General features: G+C 38.3%; 1 protein-coding gene across 2 annotated transcripts in view; it reads left to right on the top strand.

Annotated features, from left to right (window-relative positions):
• LOC145995318 (uncharacterized) overlaps nt 1-19,403 on the top strand; it is an 83,591-nt gene that overhangs the window by 59,862 nt on the left and 4,326 nt on the right. For both annotated transcript variants that reach the window (XM_083131927.1, XM_083131928.1), the window contains exons 9-13: nt 1,281-1,445; nt 9,652-9,810; nt 11,098-11,213; nt 15,818-15,879; nt 18,640-18,697. In XM_083131927.1, the coding sequence (XP_082988053.1) occupies nt 1,281-1,445; nt 9,652-9,810; nt 11,098-11,213; nt 15,818-15,879; nt 18,640-18,697 (560 nt within the window). The remainder of the gene's footprint in view (nt 1-1,280; nt 1,446-9,651; nt 9,811-11,097; nt 11,214-15,817; nt 15,880-18,639; nt 18,698-19,403) is intronic.

Genomic DNA, 19,403 nt, shown 5'->3' with positions numbered 1-19,403 from the left:
CTTAAACATTAAATTTTTATTTCTGGAAAAGAGTATTGGACAAATGGTGACCGTTCATGTTTTCATATTCAATTATTCTTGGAACTAAAGATTTCGATGACTCGCTGAAGCATTGCACGAGGAATAGTATTGATTTCATGTGTAATTCTTTGCTTCAATTCTCTCAAATTTTGTGGCATTGGGGTGTATACCGATTATTACTCGTCATAGTGCTTCCGGTGTTTTCAAACTTTCTCACCCAATATTTAATTAAATTTGCGCTTGGGATGTCTCTCATTCCTGACAGGTTATAATAATGCCGGTACAAAGGACGCACACCAAGATAAGGATCATTATTTTTATAAAACGCACGAACACAAAAAGCACGTTGCTGCCCTGTAAAGCACTGCATGGCAACTATATATTAACAATGTTGCCAAGCATGTGATCTATCTCATTTCTCCGTAATGTGTGAATTGCCCAAGAGGGCAGATTCAAAAACGAAAATATTTCCGAGACACCCCTTATAAAACATCCCTGAAGGACCAAAATTTGCAACAAGAAGGGGATTCCCAGAGGGGGAATTCCTCCTCAACCCCCTTTGAAATACCACCCTCATTATAGTCCATTGACTTGATGATCACCCATATTGAGCTGCTCTGAAGTGACTTAGCCTGTCAAGTGCATCATAGTCATCATAAAATATTCTGGCAGATAACAGAAAAATAAAACTCACATTTTCCATAGCTGTTTCTCTGTGTTTCATTCTTTGATGGTGTACACTTCCTAGAACATTAGTTTCGTAATTGAGGCTTACTTGCCTGTAAAGATAATACCAAAGTGTGATCGATTTCCTCGAATCCTTTCTTCTAAGATGACTAAACAATATGCTGAAGTAATTGTTCTGTAGTAGCTGTAGTACTTATATTAAATGGTTGCATAGAATTCATTTTTCAAATGTTAGGAACTTAATTAATTTTAGTTAGTGCAAATACAAGAAGTTTGAGATTCATTGTAGGTATCGAAACCAATAAGTTGCTGACCAAGGCAGTTTATTAAGGTAAAAACACTTAACACGTAACGTTTCGACCCTGTATCAGGGTCTTCCCCAGACGAAGAACTCTAATTTTGGTCCTTCAGGGATGTTTTATAAGGGGTGTCTCGGAAACGTTACGTGTTAAGTGTTTTTACCTTAATAAACTGCCTTGGTCAGCAACTTATTGGTTTCAATATGGAAACAAGGCTTAATTATATTACAATTGTAGGTATGATTATTACATATTTTTTTAACATTTTGTCAGTTATTGGAGATTCAAGAACTTGATGAAGAGGCTGAGAGAAGACCATCCCGTAGACCTCGTCGCAGGCGTACTCGTCGACGGTTTCTAATTGATATAGAAACTCAGATCTCTTTATCAGACTTACGAGACCAGCGGAATAATTATGAACGAAATATGAGATGCCTTGTGAGTTTCTTTGAGTTCTACATTTTTTTGGACAAATTATAGGACTTTCAATTCATATCCTTTTCTTTGCTTTTCTTAATTAGAAGTTCTTAACATTCTTTGTCTTATTGAAAAGTTTTATTTTCAATTTAATCATAAGTACAGGGTGATTCAAAAAGAATATATATATTTCAAACAGGTATATTTAAAAAATAGAAGTAGTACATTTCTGAAAGTTTTGACACTTACTTACGAATATCTAAAGATGTTCAATATGTCCTCCACCAGTGGCATGAACAACATCACACCGGTAATCAAATTCATTCCAAACTCGGGCAAGCATGTACATCATCACTGACACTACAGCGGTAGTGATCCAATTTTTCAGTTCTTCCAGGTCATTTGGTAGTGGTGGTACATAAGAGGTTTCCTTAATGTACCCCCATCCTCCACAAGCCCGACCCTGTGGCCGAGTGGTTAGCACATCACGCTGCGACGCCAAGGGTCCCGGGTTCGAATCCCGGTCGGGTTTGGTTGTTTGTGAATGTCCATTCATCAATTTCATCATTTCATCACTCATCCACATCTTCGCAAATTAGCCAAGAGGCACAAAACGCGAAGTAAAATAAACTAAATCAAATCAAATCAAACCCCATCCTCCACAAGAAAAAGTCACAGGGAGACAAATCCAGTGACTGTGGAGGCCAGCTGAAAAGTGCCAAGTTTTTAGCTGCTTGACAACCAATCCAAGGGTTAGGAAGAGTTTCATTAAGATAATCTTGCACTTGACGATGCCTGTCTTGTTGAAAAATGAAGTTTTCAAAACCTTCATTCAGCCTTGTTTTGTAACATGGCAAGGTAGCTCTCACCATTAACTGGGTTTTCATGAAAAAAAAATAAGGGCTGTATACAGATGAATGGGATATTGCACAAAACACATTGATTTTTGGCAAATCTCTTTTATGTTCAACGTAAGAATGTGAGTTTTGTAGGCCCCCAATTCGAACATTCTGTTTATTTACCTTGCCACCAGAGGCGTCGCCCGAAGGGGGTTCACGGAGCACACGAACCCCCAACCGAAAATGGAAAATTTTCAATTTGTTTTCTTCTCGTGCAAAATAAAACACTACAGTTCAATATACTTATTTTACAAAGCAGCTATTTTTGTTCATAAAGTCTTCACAATGCTTAAAAGTTTCCAATTTCCCTTACTGTTTACAAGAAAAGCTCACAAGGTTAGACACGGAGACGCCGGGGCACCTCTGGCGCAGTGAACTCCCTCTGCTGTATTCTTCCCGTGTTCTATCTAGCTTGATGGAAGAAGCCGAAAAAACAAGAGGGAAAACTGGGAATTGGAGCACGCGCCATTCCGAAAGAACATTCAACAGATGGATGGCAGCAACTGTTCGGAGAATGCCGAGGTGCGAGGTATTATTTTATTTGTCATTTCATTTAGCTTCTGTATTGGGGAAAAGTAAGCAGTCGTCAAGATATTATAATGCAAGCACTGTTTGAATGTATTGTTATAGTAATTCCGAAGAATCTTCGATGATTTAGCCTAATAGCCTATCTTTAATTTCCAATACATTTTGCCAAAAATTAAGGGTGCAAACTTCCTCAACAACATTACAAATAGTTGTCGCTCACCCAAAACCTTGCATGGCAAAGGTTTTATGATTTAAAACACTATATCACCAAAATAAGCAGATTTACACTTAACATCGACATTTAAAATTGTTGCTTAATCCTTCAGATAATGTAGACAAGTCAAAAAGAAAGAAGACGAAGACACTGATAGTAAAGGTAAAGGTAAAAAAAAAGGTAAAGTGTTCCCCTGTGTATAGCACCACGCCATGAAGGCGTATAGGGGGTGCGGGGGTAACGCCCCACACTGATAGTAGAAACTAATATTTATCTTGGCACACATGTAAGCGAGTATGGATATTGAAAACAAATTATAATTGTTATAAACTCCTACAGGTAAATTTTAAAACAATAATTTTAATTTTCGCAAATTGCCTGATTGATTGATTGATTTGCTTTATTGTATTTCACTTTTTGTGCCACTTTTGGCTAATTTGCGAAGATGGAGATGAGTGATGATATGATAAAATTGATGAATGGACACTCACAAACACCCATGCCCAGGCCAGAATTCGAACCCAGGACCCCAGTAGTGTGATGTGCTAACCACTCCACCATGGGGGCTGGCTTGCGAATTGCGATTCACATCATGAAATTCGAGCATTGCCAGAGACGTACTTACCAAGCTGCTGTGAAATTACAAATGGCTGTTCAAATTTAAAAAAAAGAATCAAACATATTTGTTGATATCATGGTTAGTGGAAATGGTGGAGGCTAATTCTTAGGAACAGGCAAAAAATTTCCAATGAGGAGAGAAGTAAGGCATTTCAATAAATTAAACGGGAAAAATGTATTGTTTACCTTAGTAATGTTTCCTTGTTTTTGAGGGCATTGACGGGCAAGGAAAGGGGGGGGGGAGTGTTAAGCGGAAACTATAATAATTCACAGTAAATGAAAATTTGCCTGTGTTTTGTAAATGGATTTTCGGTGGGCGTTCTGGCGGACTGGCTAGCACAGTACAAGGTCCCAGGTTCGTATTCTTCATAAAACATGAATTATTATAATTATTCATATTTCTTGTTTTACTTTAGTTTATTATTTTTTTCCTTGTACTCTAAAATTTATTAACAAAATATATTCTGACTTCACTAGAACAGTTCTGTACTATTCAAATTTGTATAACTAAAATATAAATTATATTTATACAATAAATGAGAAAAGGTTTATTTAAATAGCAGAGGAATCCTTAAACATTCGCAGAAAAGAGTCCCAAGGTTTTTTTAATTTATTATATATGTATATATTTAATAACCCATGGCATGACAGCCCTCGAAGCCCTTGGCCTATCTCCTGGCTGCCAGTCTCCCTCCCACAATCCTACCTAGAGGTGTATAGTTCTTCAACGGGTAATGGGGTGACGTGTGGTCAGCATGTGTTCTTTCTGAATTAGTGGTTGATGTATCAATGATTTACATTTGGGAGGTTGTGTGTTAAAATTTTGTGGCTCAACATTCTGAGGTTATCCGTGGCCTCCTTCAGTCACTCCCGATGAATGGTGGGTGATACATTTGATGAACACCGCTTACCACTTTCTAGGGCTTTCCTGCATTCTGTCATCTTCTGTCGTAACGTCCAGATGAATGACGTTAATCAAATCAATCAGCGTAGGTTTTTGTAGCCTTGTTTAAAACTTGGTAAACAGTGATATGTTTTTGTGAGTATTGACGCAGAATAGTTGATAGCTGTTGATAGTGTCAACTTGAAAAGTTTCAGCTCTTCATGTTTATTAAATTTGCTTACTATTTTTGTTCTCAGAAACTCTAGACAAATACCGAGATAATCCTGTAACTTGGCTAGTTTAGGGCACTAAAAACGGAAGTCATAGCTTTGATTCTTGGCTCAAATTTCGCCTTTCTGTATCCTCAATTAATCAGTTGTCCACATTTACTGTTTTCTTCTCCGTGAGTGTGATCAACAAATTGGTTCTCAATGTGTTTGTATCCCCCCCCCCCGGTCTTGGGGGGAGGTAACATTTTCTCTGCATTTAGGCCAGGTGTGAACACCCAACGATTTACTCCATGCGACACCACTGCTTGCCACTAAGGTGGAAAGTTCATTTGTCGCTGAACACAATTCGTCCCGTGAAACCGTTGTCCTCTTCAACAGCATCCAGTATCGGGCCAGAAAATTGCACTCTTTTTCCTTTGTCATCATGCTTCAGTACCTGTAAAAACTGTAACTTGTATGGCTTTCATGTTAAAGGGAATAAACAACGTGGTTGATAATATAAGACGTAAGCGAGTTACTAAAGTTATATCCGTGAAACTTACTTGTAAATGTTCTACTAATTTTGGTGACCTCTGCCACCATCCACTTGGGAACTCAATGATTTACTGTTGGGTTCACTTCCGGTTCCAACGTCAAATTAATAGAACAAGTTTCGCGGATATAACTAGTAACTCGCTTACCTCTTCATAACCAACCGACGTCTCAAAACTTGCCAAACTGTTGTCTGAGGCAGTTGTAACTTCCGACTTGCATGACAAGTTGATTTCGAAGGGCTGCATTGGAAAGCAGCTTGGATTCTTGCGACATGTTCTTCAGACACATGCAGCCTTCCAGGGCTCTTTAGTTTACATAAACAACTCATGTCTATGAACTATCTATACTATCTGCAAATGTTCCATTCACACGGAAACGTCTTTGCACTGCAATCACAGAGTTACACTTAGCAAACTCGAGGACACAAAACGCCTTCTGCTGCTGAGCCATCATTTTCACTGACTGAAGTATTGGGATCGTGAAGACAAACAGCGCTGCACGAGCGATCTAGCAGCAATTGATTGAAACTAGACAATGTTATCTTCCGCCAGGGAGTGCCCTGCTGTTCAGTGATCAGTAGTTTCAACACCATACTGGTTTGAAATACGTATATTCTTTTTGAATCATGGTGTATATTTCCAGAGTCTGTGGGTATCTTGTCAAGCATTGTCTGGCACCAGATGTCCTGTCAAGTGTGCAAAATTCAAAGTTTTCCTTAAATCTTCACTAAAATTGAGGGAGACATAGGTTTAACATTTGTGTGAATGCTACTGAAAATGGTTCTTTATTAACAGAAATTGAACTTTAATTGGACATCATCATTGCCTATCTTTTTGCTTACTAGATATTTTATCACTGCATTTTGAGAGAGCATCTTTTGTCTTCAGGTGAACAAACCTGATTGGTGGGGATTGAAATAATGATGGGCCTGTGATTTTGCTACAGATCTAGTGTGCTAACAAACTACTCCACTCCATAGGTCTTATTTTTATGGATGTGCAGGGCGTCTACCAGCCATGAAAGTCAAGAGAAAGTAAGGAAATCAACAAGTAGTTTAAGAAGTCAATAAAAAGTGAAGAAATTATATAGGGTGAGGCAGTCGAACAGGAAGATTTAACAAATTCACAAAAAATAGAGAGAGCAAATATTAGTTAATTTTTGAACATGAATGAATGTACTGTACATGAGTTGAAATTACTAGTGTACCTGAAAAATGTTCATTTTTTAATATGGTGTCAGTAAGATGGCATCCTAGGTGTTGCACACATTGTCAGAGTCTCAGAGTAAATCTGCCCATGACGCTTCGTAGCATCTCCAACGGAATGTTGCTGATCTCTTGCCAAATTCGCTCCAAATTATCCCTGGTTCTTGGAGGGTTGTCCTTGAATACTTTGGATTTGAGGTAACCCCAAAGGAAAATGTCAGAAGCCACCAAATCAGGTGAAGGAGTAGGCCACAGAATATCGCCAAATGTGCTGATGAGACGACCATGAAATGCGAGTCTAAGCAGATCCATAGACACTAGCAGTATAGCTAGTTGCACCATCTTGCTGGAAGAGTGTTTCTTCATCGGGGTCATAGTCATCGAGGACAGGCAGGAAAAGGTTACCAATATGTCAGCATAACGTCATGGGCAGATTTACTCTGCGACTCCGACAATGTGTGTAAAACCAAGGACACCATCTTACTGACACCATATTAAAAAAAATGAACATTTTTCAGGTACACTAGCAATTTCCACTCATGTACAGTACATTCATGTTCAAAAATTAACTAATATTTGCTTTCTCTTATTTTTTGTGAATTTTTTAAATCTTCCCGTTTGACTGCCTCACCCTTTACTTGTGGTCAAGAATATTTTGCTCCCATAATGATTGATTGATTTAGTTTATTTTACTTCACTTTTCTACCCCTTTGGGTAATTGCGAATATCAAGATGATTGGTGGTAATATGAGATGGATGAAGGGACAATCACAAATATATTGTGATGATAAAAAAAGCTCTGACTCCAGATGCCAGAACCTCGCTAGTCTGCCAAATGCAGTCCAGGATGCATCAATAGATGAAGCAAGTCTAATTCTCTTGTTAAATACAGCTTCAGTTTTCATTTTAACTGGCCTTTTGGTGGGGTTTTTCATTAAATAAATATTTATTTTCTTAATTGCTAATTTCCAACTTCACCTAAGTAGGGGTCGAATAAATAAAGGTTAAGAAAAACGAAAAAAGGGTCAAGAAAAATCATCAAAAAGACAAGAATTTTGTATTTGCTATTCTTGCACCCTGATCTTGAAACATGAGAGTTCACATTTCTCTACCTAGGTACTTAAAGAAAAATATTTTAAAAATTATATAGTAATGAAGCCATCGTGCCCTCAAAGCTGCTACCCAAAGCAAGTGTCTGTTCTGCCTGGGCCTAAATATGTCCCTTCTGGGTGACAATATGTTTGTGGTGTACTGTGTTTTGAAACAATTGCAATGTTTAAGAATTTCAATATCGGTGTTGTGTACTTTAAACAGGGTGGCTACTCACTTATGCCTGAATTCCACGTGAATTTTTCTTGGTAGACGTGAAAAATTGCAACTTTTATTAATCCAAATCCCATTGAATTTAAACACATTTATTAATGCCCTGGGGCAAGTTTTTCACAGTTAAGTTTTTATTTTTATCGAGAAAAGCTGCGTGGAAAATAAAACAGAATTCTCTCAATCCGTTTACTTTGTTAGTGTCTTTTGCAGAACAATCTATCTGACAGATGGAAGATTATTGCAAGATATCTTGAATTGATTAGGTAAATTTGAGTTTGAATTCTTATATATTAATAAGTAGGGAGACAAATTTATGGTAATTAAAAACTGAGGAGAGCGGTAAATAAAATGTTAGATCAGCGGTATATACCAGCGGTGAAAAAAAAATTGGCACACACTTTTTCATTATGAGAGGAAACAACATACAAAAGAGCTATAAATTGATAAACTAGTTCATTTTTATATACTGTACACATACACAAGTACTTAGCTGTCCAACCAAAAAGAAAACATCAACACAAAATCACTTCATTTCTAAATTGCACATCTCAAGTGATTTATTCATTGTATGTATTTAAAGGATATCCTTGTTGTCCAACAAATAAAATAATCACAACTGCACATACACAAACACATGTTGAAAATCACATGATGATAAACAAAATTCATTCATGACTGAACACAAATGACACCATTGTTTCCCTTGATGTGCGGGAACAGACTAATCTTATCGCTGCTACAGCTAGCAAGTTCAATGAAACTGGAAGTTGAGTAGACATTCGGGGGAAGAAAGAAATGCAGCTTGACAGGGAACGAAGATTTCTAACCGAGATTACGTGCATGGGAAATCACAATTTGTAGCATCTTCCTGATGTGATCGAAGCTAAAACGTTCTTCAGCTGCAAGTGTTAGGAAACTTTAGGCAAACGTTTCATTACAAATCGACAGTTTGGGCGCACAACTTCGATTGTCGGTTTTTGCGTGTTTTCTACTTAATTTGATGATATTTCACGGTTATTTCATGAAAAAGCATTCATGTTGTGGAAAAGCACACATTTCGCATTACTTTGCGAATAAAACTCATGCATATTTCATCATTGGGGGTGTAGTTACGTGCAGAATGTTCAAAATTGCATATTTTTTTCACATTCAATGTCCCTATTAATAAGTAATTAATACAGCATGTTCCATTCAAACCTCCCACCTTTCAATTCATCATTGCACTGTAATGATTCATTTGGTCTCGGCATACCAAAATACAGATTGTGCACGCTGCTGCAGAGTCGCCATTGTGCTTTATACGCTTGTGGTGCTGCATAGTGAGAGAACGAGGTCATGCAATAAAATTCTTTGTTCCTCTTTCCTCTAGTACCACTCGCATTCCATTATGTTTCATAACCCTTTAGCAATGATGAATTGAAATGTGGGAGGTTTGAATGGAACACCCTGTATATCCCAAAAACATAAGTGACTTCTATTGGTAGATGTATTTCGAGTCAAAGTATGTGAAATGGCAAATGTTAACTCCGCACCTTAAATTAAATATTATATTTATATATTTGATTGTTAATATATTCATGTGCGTATGTGTAGGGGTGGTGAGAGACTGTAATACATAAAGCTGAAATAGAGAAAACATCTGTTTGTACCCTTGGAAAGTTCCACCTTGAAAACTTGGAATTATACTTGAATTTTATCAAGGTCCTAGAGTGGCTATCCTGTTAAAGCAAGACATTTTTGAAAAGCAGTTTCTTCTTGAGTGCATGGTCCAATATAACCCATTATTTTTTCCAGAGCCCTTCTCAAGATGTTACAGACATCGCAAGCCGTAGACATGAGAAAGAAGAGAAGGTTATGTGGGTTGTTCCTGCACACAAATGCCCTAGTGAAGAACTTCTTGAGCTGTATCTGACTTGTTGTGTAGTAAAACCTACAGTCAGGGAGTCCAGACAGGTAACTAACATACATTATTTACTTATGTTTGGAAAGTTATCTTTTAACAGTAACTGAGTTACAGTTACCAGGGTGTCTACCAGTCTGGAAAAGTCAGGAAATTTATTTTTTTCCGGAAAAGTCTGGAAAATGTACTGTGTTGTAAATAGCATGGTGTGATGCACAGTGTATGAAAACACAAACAGGCAGGATGTGAAATCATTGAAGACTGGTTGTGTGGGGGAGATATTATTCTACACACACAAACATACAAATAAATAATTAAACATGTAATTATTATATGATACATATTTATAGTGTTATTAATATAAATTGAATGGGTTAATATTTAAAAATATGAAGATATTAATTTATCAGATATTTACAGTGACAAATTAATATCTTTACCAGCTGGCGAACAAAGTCAATAAATTACAAAATAGTTGAAAGTTTTTTTATGTATATGTTTTCGTTAAGTTTTTGCTTTCTATTAATATAAAGCAATTAGATTTCATTTTATATTTGCCTTGCATTCTTGTGTGTATTGTTATTGGTGTAAATAGTGAGTGAGTGAATGTAAGTATTCAACACTCACAAGCACGCAACTTTGTGTGTCGTTTCGATATTATTTTTAGTAAAGAATATTTGAATTCAAAACTAATTGCTTATCAATTGTTCAACAAACCCCCCCCCCCCAAAAAAAATTTCGTCAAGGGGGATTTTTGAGGCCAACGTTGTTGGGGTAAGTTCCACATTTGCCCAACATAGGCGTATCTTGGCAGGGGCAAGAGGGGGCACTTGCACCCCCCAAAAAAATAATTGGTTTATTAAAATTTACAAGTTAGGGGCCTGAGGAGCAAAGTAATAAAAGAGTAATATTTGTGATTTCGCAAACATCACAGTTATTTAGCAAATAATCCTGGATGCTGTTTTTATGGGATGGAAAACATTTTGAGTCTCTTCCTTCAAAGTTAAGCCTCAGCCTCAAAATTAGGCATAAGTCTGCTTCTGCCCCCTCAAAATTAGGTCCAGTTTGATTCTGCCCCCTCAAAATTAGGTCCCAAGTTACGGCCATGCCCCCCAGGATTTTGCACCCTGTATTCAAGGGAAGTAGACTGTGCACCATTGGCAATAATAAGAGTAGAGGTATCTTGTATCTTGGGCATATTAAATGATGCAAAGGTTAAACTGAAACATGAGGGCATGAGACATCAAAAAAGGCAAATGGGTTAAGATGTATTAAACATTTTGTACATTTGGAATGAACTACGAGCATGCTATTCATTGTTACTTTCATATGCATTACAGGTTCCACAACAGGAGGTACCACGTGAAGGAGAGGAATCACTTCACACTAGCTCAGCCAGTTCAGGAAGCCGAAAGGGCCCCATAGTTGCTAGCACTCCTTTAACTACTAGACCAAGGTAAGGGATAAGATTATGAGATCAGTTGCGTAATGCATATGTTTTAACTCGGAATTCTGTAACTAAGAGGGTCATCCGGAAAAAAGGGAACATTTTAGTGTGAAACATAAATGACAAATGTGTGAATGGGCAGCAACTGAGTACAAGGACGGTATTAACAAACTAGTAGAGCCAGCGTATTATCGGATCAGCTACGAGTTCTTTCACTTCGCTAGTCAGCAAGCCTAAAATTCCACTCGTGAAAGCGACTGCGTAGCAAGTTGCGCAGAAAAAATGCTCAGAAATCACTTGTGCGTGTAAAGTCGAGGTGCTAGGATCGGGTGTTTGAGTTTTGCATTCTTGCCGGGCCATTGTTGTTTTCTATAATCTTTTGCTGAAGACCAGGTAGAAGTGCTATTTTGAGTTACGTTTGACATGAAGAATATGCATCCTACACACTCCAAAATATATCGTAGGACACTTAAGGGACAAACGTGTGAAGTTGTCGTGAACATATTAAAATTTATGCAGAAGGAAGCCGACCAAAAGGATCTGAAGTTGCCTCTGAAGAAAGTGATGGACCGTGTTTGTGCTGCGACTGGTGTCTCTGTAAATACAATAAAATCAATTAAAAAGGAAAGTTCACAGGTTAATGCGGGAACATCCTCGTCATATAGCACGACACGTAGAAATAAAAACCGACCGCGACCATGTACAAATATTGACGATTTCGATATGTGCGTTGTTCGAAGGACAATAAACAAATTTTATACCACAGACAAACAAGTGCCTACAGTAAAATCTGCGCTCGCTAAATTAAAGACTTCAATAGGGTTTAAAGGGCAGGCTTCTAGTTTGTTAATGATTTTTAGAAAAAAACTGGTTCAGGTGGAAGAAAGTGCAGAGTAATAGGTGCCTACTTATTGAAAGAAATGATATTTGCAATGCGAGAATAAGTTATCTGCGTGCAATTTGTAGATATCGAAGGGAAGGGCATCCTATCATTTATTCCGACGAAACATACATCCACAGCTCTCACACAACCTCCAAAGCATGGTGTGACGACACTGTTTAGGGCCTAAAATCTCCAGTATCCAAAGAGCAATGCCTGATTATTGTTCATGCAGGCACCCACAATGGATTTATCCCTAACACCCTTTTGATATTCAAGTTGAGTCAAAAAAACTGGTGGTTATCATACAGAAATGAATTCCAACTATTACACGTGATGGATACGGGAAATGTTAATACCAAATTTACCCCCAAATTCTGTATTAATAATTGACAATGCATCATTTCACAATGTCCAGAAATAAAGAAGCCCATCCTCTAATAGTAGAAAAAGTGAAATGCAAGACTCGTTATTGAAAATTGGGATACCTTTTACTAATGATATGTTTAAACCTGAACTGTACAGTCTCATAAGACTACACAAACCAAAAACAAAGTCTTACGTTATAGATGACATAATGTGTGAGCATGGTCACACAGTCCTTCGTTTGCCCACATATCACCCAGATGAGAAACCCAATTGAGAAAATTTGGGGGATATGTAAGCAAAAGGTTGCCAATCGCAATGTCACCTTCAAATTGAATGACGTCTGGGAACTGTGCAAGGAAGTGCTTGCCGAAATTGGCGAGAAGGAATGGGAGTGCTGTTGCGGCAATATCAAAGAGGCTGAGGAAGAAGACATTCGTTTGGGAGGTTTGCTGGAACCGGAAATTGAACGTCTGGCTTTCAGTGTTGGTGACAGCAGTAGCAATGCAGACGATTCTGTTTCAAGTGCTGATGAGGATTCAAGCGACATGACAGATTCGGATTCCGAACTTGATGAAATTGAGCAGTTGAAATAAAAACAACTTTGTTTCATGATGACATTTGCGGCATTACAATACACAAGGTAAGTTTATTTAAATAAATTGTTTTGCATGTGCCTTTCTAGTTAGATGTCTGCTTTGGGTCACTGTCAGCCGCAGTTTCTTCGTTTACTAGCAACACTGCACAACACACGCTAACATCACGTGTTTCTCCTCCCCCACAGCTGTAGAAATATTTGTGCGACTCGCTTCGAGCTTGTGCATAAGAAAACCTCATGGCTGTTCCGAAAATACGCTGGCTCTATCACCCTATAACTGCTTGAATGGGTTTGATGAATACAAGGGTCGTTCAAGGTTGACCGGGATTTTATTTCTGCTGAGGAAATAGGTAGCAGAAGAAACACCAAACTATGTCAGTTTTTCAAAGTATTCTCCATGCGTGCCGAGGCACCGTTGCCATCGTTCTGGCAGCTCTTGAATTCCTTTGGCGTAGAAAGAACTTGGTTGTTGTCGTAGACACTGGAGGACATCGCTCTGCAGTGCTTCGTCTGTCGTGAATTTCTTCCCTCCCAGATGGTCTTTAAGGAGTGCAAACAAATGATAATCACTGGGGGCTAAATCCAGACTGTAGGGGGGATGGGGCAGAACTTCCCAACGCATGTCGGCCAGAGTTGTTGTTGTCACATTGGCCGTGTGAGGGCGGGCATTGTTGTCATGGAGAAGAATGACATTTCCAGACAACATCCCAGGTCTTTTCTTGCGAATGGACTTTCGTACAGCACCACTCAACAATGTGGAGTAATACTGGGCATTAATCGTGCTCCCTTTGTCCAGAAAATCCACATGGATAACGCCCTTCATGTCCCAGAAGACACTTGCCATGATCTTTCCAGCGGACGGCTGCATTTTGCTTTTCTTGGGGGGCGGAAAACCTTTATGCCGCCACTCCATGCTGCATCTTTTGGTCTCTGGGGTTGAATTGTGCAACCATGTTTCATCACATGTGATGATGGATTGCAACAATTCATCACCTTCTGCTCGAAACCGATTCAGAAGCTGTTCACAGACCATCCTGCGTGTCCACTTCTGATCGAATGTCAGCTGGCGGGGAACCCACCTTGCACAGATTTTGCGGAAGCGTAAGTGGTCGTGAATGATAGTCTCAACACTCCCGACACTGGTATTCACCTCGGCAGCAATATCCCGCAATGTTACTCGCCGGTTCTCAAGAATCATTTGCTCAACACGTGCGATATCCACTGGTGTGATTGCAGTCGGGCGAATGTGTCCATGCGCTTCATTTGTCACCAGCTCCCGTCCTTCGCGAACTGCTCACACCATTCGTACACTCTTGTCCGCGACATTGTTTGTTCACCATACTGTCCTTGCAATCGTCTGAAAATCTCAGCTGGTTTCACTTTCTCCTTCACGAGAAATTTGATTACACACCGCTGCTCCACAGCCACAGACACACTGCTTGCCGCCATGTTCGCTGCAACTGCTGCGCATGCGCGAAATACGTCATGCCGGGCGCTAGTTACTCACGAAGGAATACATTACGTCACCCACACGGTTCATCATGATCCGGCTATTCATCGATTTTTTACGTACGAAAATCCCGGTCAACCTTGAACGACCTTTGTATGTGGAAATAAAGTAGAGTAAGGTATGTAGTTTCTATATCATATTTTTTTGGCACACATCATTTGCCATTTGTGTTTTACACCAAAATGTTCCTTTTCTTTTCTGGACGACACTCATATTCACATTATTTAAGGTAACATATAAGATATATTTTCATCAGGGAATGTGTAAACGGGCAATTACATTGTGTGTTCAACTCTGCAGGACACAAAATTTCTAGCATTAATGCCTGTATAAGTAGAGTCAGTGAAGAAAAATAAAAACAATTTAAACAGTACAAAGGAAAGTAAACTGGAGCTTTTTATCATGTTGTTCTCGTTTATTCAAGGAGAAAAGTTAATTTCACTTAGAATTCAGCTACTATTCACTAATGCTCATCATTGTGATGATTATGATCTTGTGTTCCACAAACTACCTCCCATAACTATTTCAGTCACAAATTACCTGTCTCAGTGGCAGAGAGATGATTTTTTCAATAATTAAATCAAGAAGACTTAGGTGGGCAGACCTTGTGGCACGAATGGAAGAGGAAAGAAGAGTTTACAGGATTCTTGTTGGGAAACCTGATGGTAAGAGACCAATAGGAAGGCCAAGACGAGAATGGAGGGATATCGTTGGATGAAATCAGTAAGGATGGAAAAGGTTAGATTGATCTTGCCCAGGATAGGGACAGATCGAAGGCTTGTGTTGCTGCAGCCATAAACCTTCGGGTTTAAGAAGCCTAGAGAGTGAGTTGGTGGCAGGGAGATGGCATTAGTATTCAATATCCACAGGTAGCCACTAGTAATGAGAAACTGCAATATACTTGGTATGACCAAAATACTTGCAGTGATAACAGTGAGTGGGAAGGTGTGAGAAGTGCAGTCTCGTGTAATATACTCACGCAGAGGTGAGGAGCAACACGTGTCACCAACCAATCAAACATAAGCTTATGCAGCATGTGTTGGCTAGAAATCTCCATAAATGTCACATGTAAAAATGCAGAATTAGGGTAAAAAAAATAGTTCATTTATTTTCATACCAGCTCTCAGGCTTTAAAGTTCACAGTCATTGAGCAGCTAAGAAGTTTTCTTGCAATAGCAATATTTTGTTAACATTACCTAGGTACCATGTGCATTTATTTCTTACGAATTGCATCTTATGTACAATTTTTCTTTTCAAAGCCCAGTAACAGAAGTACATACATCTGTGCAGTCACGTGTAAGCCGAGGACGTACTATTACAGGTATGTTTACAATTTTTTTTTTATTATATTAAAACATAAGATAGACTGGAATGAAATTTACAGATCCTTTTAAAGTATTGATATTAAATTTGCCAACATCAGGTACATGACAAATGGTTAGTTTACGCTGAAAGTTTCAACAATGAAAAGAACAATACAACACCAAAAATTTCACAAAAGTAAGACAAAATAGCACTATTTGATATTACTTAGCAGCATTTGTTGTGATGGAAGACTGAAATACATACTCTGACAAACATATCGACGCTTGATGGGAGGTCATTATTCTGGGTGGGAAGTCTGTATTTCCAGTCTAGGTTTTCCTGCGTACAAGTTGTTTGTGTCATATGTTGTACACATGGACACTCAAAACCGGGATTCTGGAGTGTGTTGAAGCTGATTTTGCCATTGAATTGAAATCATTCAACAGCTTGTGCTGATAGGTAAAAGTAAAGTTCCCTGGGCATATAGTACCGTACCATGAAGGCAAATTTAGGGGATGTGAGGGTAGGGCCCCACATATTCTCAATCTCTGCCACTTAGTGATGTGATCAGCACTATGCTCCAGTTGCCTTTACTGCCCAGGGTTGCCCCCTAGGTACCCATTGATTTGAGGCTTTATGCAGGGACAAGGCCAGAAAAGTTCCAACCTTAGATCACTCACCCTGGGAATCAAATCTGGGTCTCCCACATGGAAGGCAGATGCCCTACAGTCTAGAGCACCGCAGCGCTGATGAGAAGTCTGTAAATTTAGAAAGTACAAGAGAGGCATTGTTGAAAATTGCATAATGAGGGAACCCTGTAACGAATAATAGCTAGAAAAGGGCTGAACCAATTTTAGAGAGCTGAGTGAGACCTGTCACAAACAAGACTTGAAAGCAATATTACATTATTAGCAAAGTTAAACTTGAAGTACAATTAGCCTTTCTGTGCATAAAGTGGACTTTAAAAAGAAACTCAAACTTGAAGTATAAAATGAGAACAGATATCACAAATTTCAGTAAAACAATACAGTAATCCTAAGAGATGCATACCTCTTTTTCTTGTAAGCTGAAATATGTGACCTTTAGGTCGAAATGAGATATCGAATGTGGCAATTTTACAATGAGAACCTTCCTGAACCTTTCGGGTAGTTTTTAGAACATTTGCAATTTGATAATTTACAGAGTATCTGTTGTCAGAATTGGTGATTTTATATTGATCCTCCCTTTTATATATTTTCTTGGTTCATAAGCTATTTCTCATATTGATTTTAAGATGATCATCACGCCATATGTCAAAGCTTACAAATTGTCTAAAAGTCGACAAGATGAGAACAAATACTCCATAAATGCCATTCTAGCGTGTGAGGAAAGGTAAGAAAAAAATATTTATCATAGTTACCAGGTTGTCAAAAGTTCGTTTTTTTCACATTTGAAACTGTGGAGCCAGAGAAAATGCCTGGAAACCCAAGCGAAAATCTCGCGGTGGGCACATGACGTCCACGCCACCTGGTACATACATTCACACAGGCACAACACATTTCGACAAGGTACAGTGCAATTATGGCGGTCAATCATAGAGATCGACAAATTAGCCATCCATATCTTGTTAAGACATTATTGGAAGAAAGGAGTGAAAGCTGCAAGGGAAATTTGTGTGGTGATAGGTGAGGCCACAGTGAACATTAGGACAGCACAGAAATGGTTCAAGCGGTTCTCGTCTGGGGACATAGGTATGGAAGACAAGCCACGATGTGGGAGACCGGGTGCCATGGATGCAAGCATCAGTACACAGCAACTGGCACAACAGGTTGGATCGACCCAAAGCACCATGGTTCGCTCTCATCACCAGATTGGGTTTTCTCTCTCGATAGCCTCGATGTGTTCTCCACGAGTTGACACCACAACAGGCTGAATGACGAGTATCCTTCTGTGAACAATTGCTTAAAAATCCACGGGACAACAGATTTTTGCATCGAATTGTTACAGGTGACGAAAAGTAGACCTTTCCACGATATTCTGGGGAAGTAGGGATGTTAAATTCCCCTGACTCCTCCTCCTTCTGTAATGTTGTCATTGTGGCAATATTGAAAGGAAAATATGGAATTGCCATGAATTTCCTAAGCACTCATAAACCTAAGGTAAACATGTCTCCTCATTAATCCGCCACTGGTTAGACTCAACTAAGCTCTGAGCATGAGACTTAAATTTGAAGAATCTGGCAATAAAAGTTCCATAAAAGCAGGTTAGAAACTTGAGCTTGCAATACTGCAATGTTGAGCTACCTGTGCAAGATAAGTCTCCATCTTGTCTTTTGCATATCGATTATCGAGATTATAAATACCTCATCCTCATTTTCACTCCAGTAGGTCTGAAGATGCAAAGCAAACTTCAGATTTAGATTTTTCAAAATCATGTAACTATTGTAAGAAAATTGGAACTATTTTAGATGCAAATCTCAAATTTAGTGTGAAAAATGAAGTAGATTATATCCATTATATAAATAAAAAATAAATTACTGTATGTAGTGTCAAGGACACTTCTGGATTGTAATGGTATAGTATTGTTACAATCCAGGATGTCTATGACTGTACATATACACACATACATATCATATACAACCCCATACAGGGTTGTTAGGGATCTTAATCTCAGCGGCGTTATACCGTATTATAATCATTTATAAATTGGTCTCTGTGTGTCAAATTAACTTAATATTTAGGGGAAAAAAAATAAAAACAGTAATGATCATACTAATGCTAACACACTTCACTTTCAGATACTTCTGGTTCAACAATTATTGAACCACTTCAAACAACTGGAATTCCAGTTCCTCAGTAAGTATAAATTATTTTTATATTGAAGCATAGCAGTGTGGCGACATTATTAAGAATAATGATTAGTATTCACATACTTCTATTGTTCATTCTGGCACATATTTTTAACACAATATTTCCACTGTTTCAACACCCATCATCCTCGTTATCACCTGAAGAAGACAGTTGAAACAGTGGAAATATTGTTTAAAATCAAATGTGTGTCCGAACCAGCAATGAACGTAAGTGATTACTATTCACTTTTAATATATGTACCCATTTACACTAATTTGTTTTATATTGTGGTAAGAAATAGTACAAATCAAACACTGATGCTTGTTTATTAATTTTCACATCATACAGGGTGACTAATAATTTCCTCCGGGGTTTCGAACGAACATTTATAGTACAAGAATAGTATAATATACATACAGCAAAAAGTATCAACTTGCAGTATCTGTGAGTTCCTATGATCATGTTTAACTTGGAAGGTCTTTCTTTTCTTTTAAGTGTGTATTCTAATGAAAAGTATGCAAAGGGTGTTGTTAAATATATAATTCTTGCGTACTCTATCATGAATTCATTTTTTTCTCTTAAACAACTAAAATATATTTTTCATAACTAAATGCCCAATTAGAAATTATTTTATGTATGTATGTTGGGTGTGTTTAGTATAATAGTGGGGCAAAGGAGGAGCTTAAAAAGGTAGAAAACTGCAGCTTTTGTG

The sequence above is a fragment of the Lepisma saccharinum genome, chromosome 11 (genome assembly GCF_977018435.1).
Source record: "Lepisma saccharinum chromosome 11, izLepSacc3.1, whole genome shotgun sequence".
Classification (NCBI taxonomy): domain Eukaryota; kingdom Metazoa; phylum Arthropoda; class Insecta; order Zygentoma; family Lepismatidae; genus Lepisma; species Lepisma saccharinum.
Note: the sequence above shows the minus strand (reverse complement) of the source record. Positions and strands in the feature narration are given on the sequence as shown.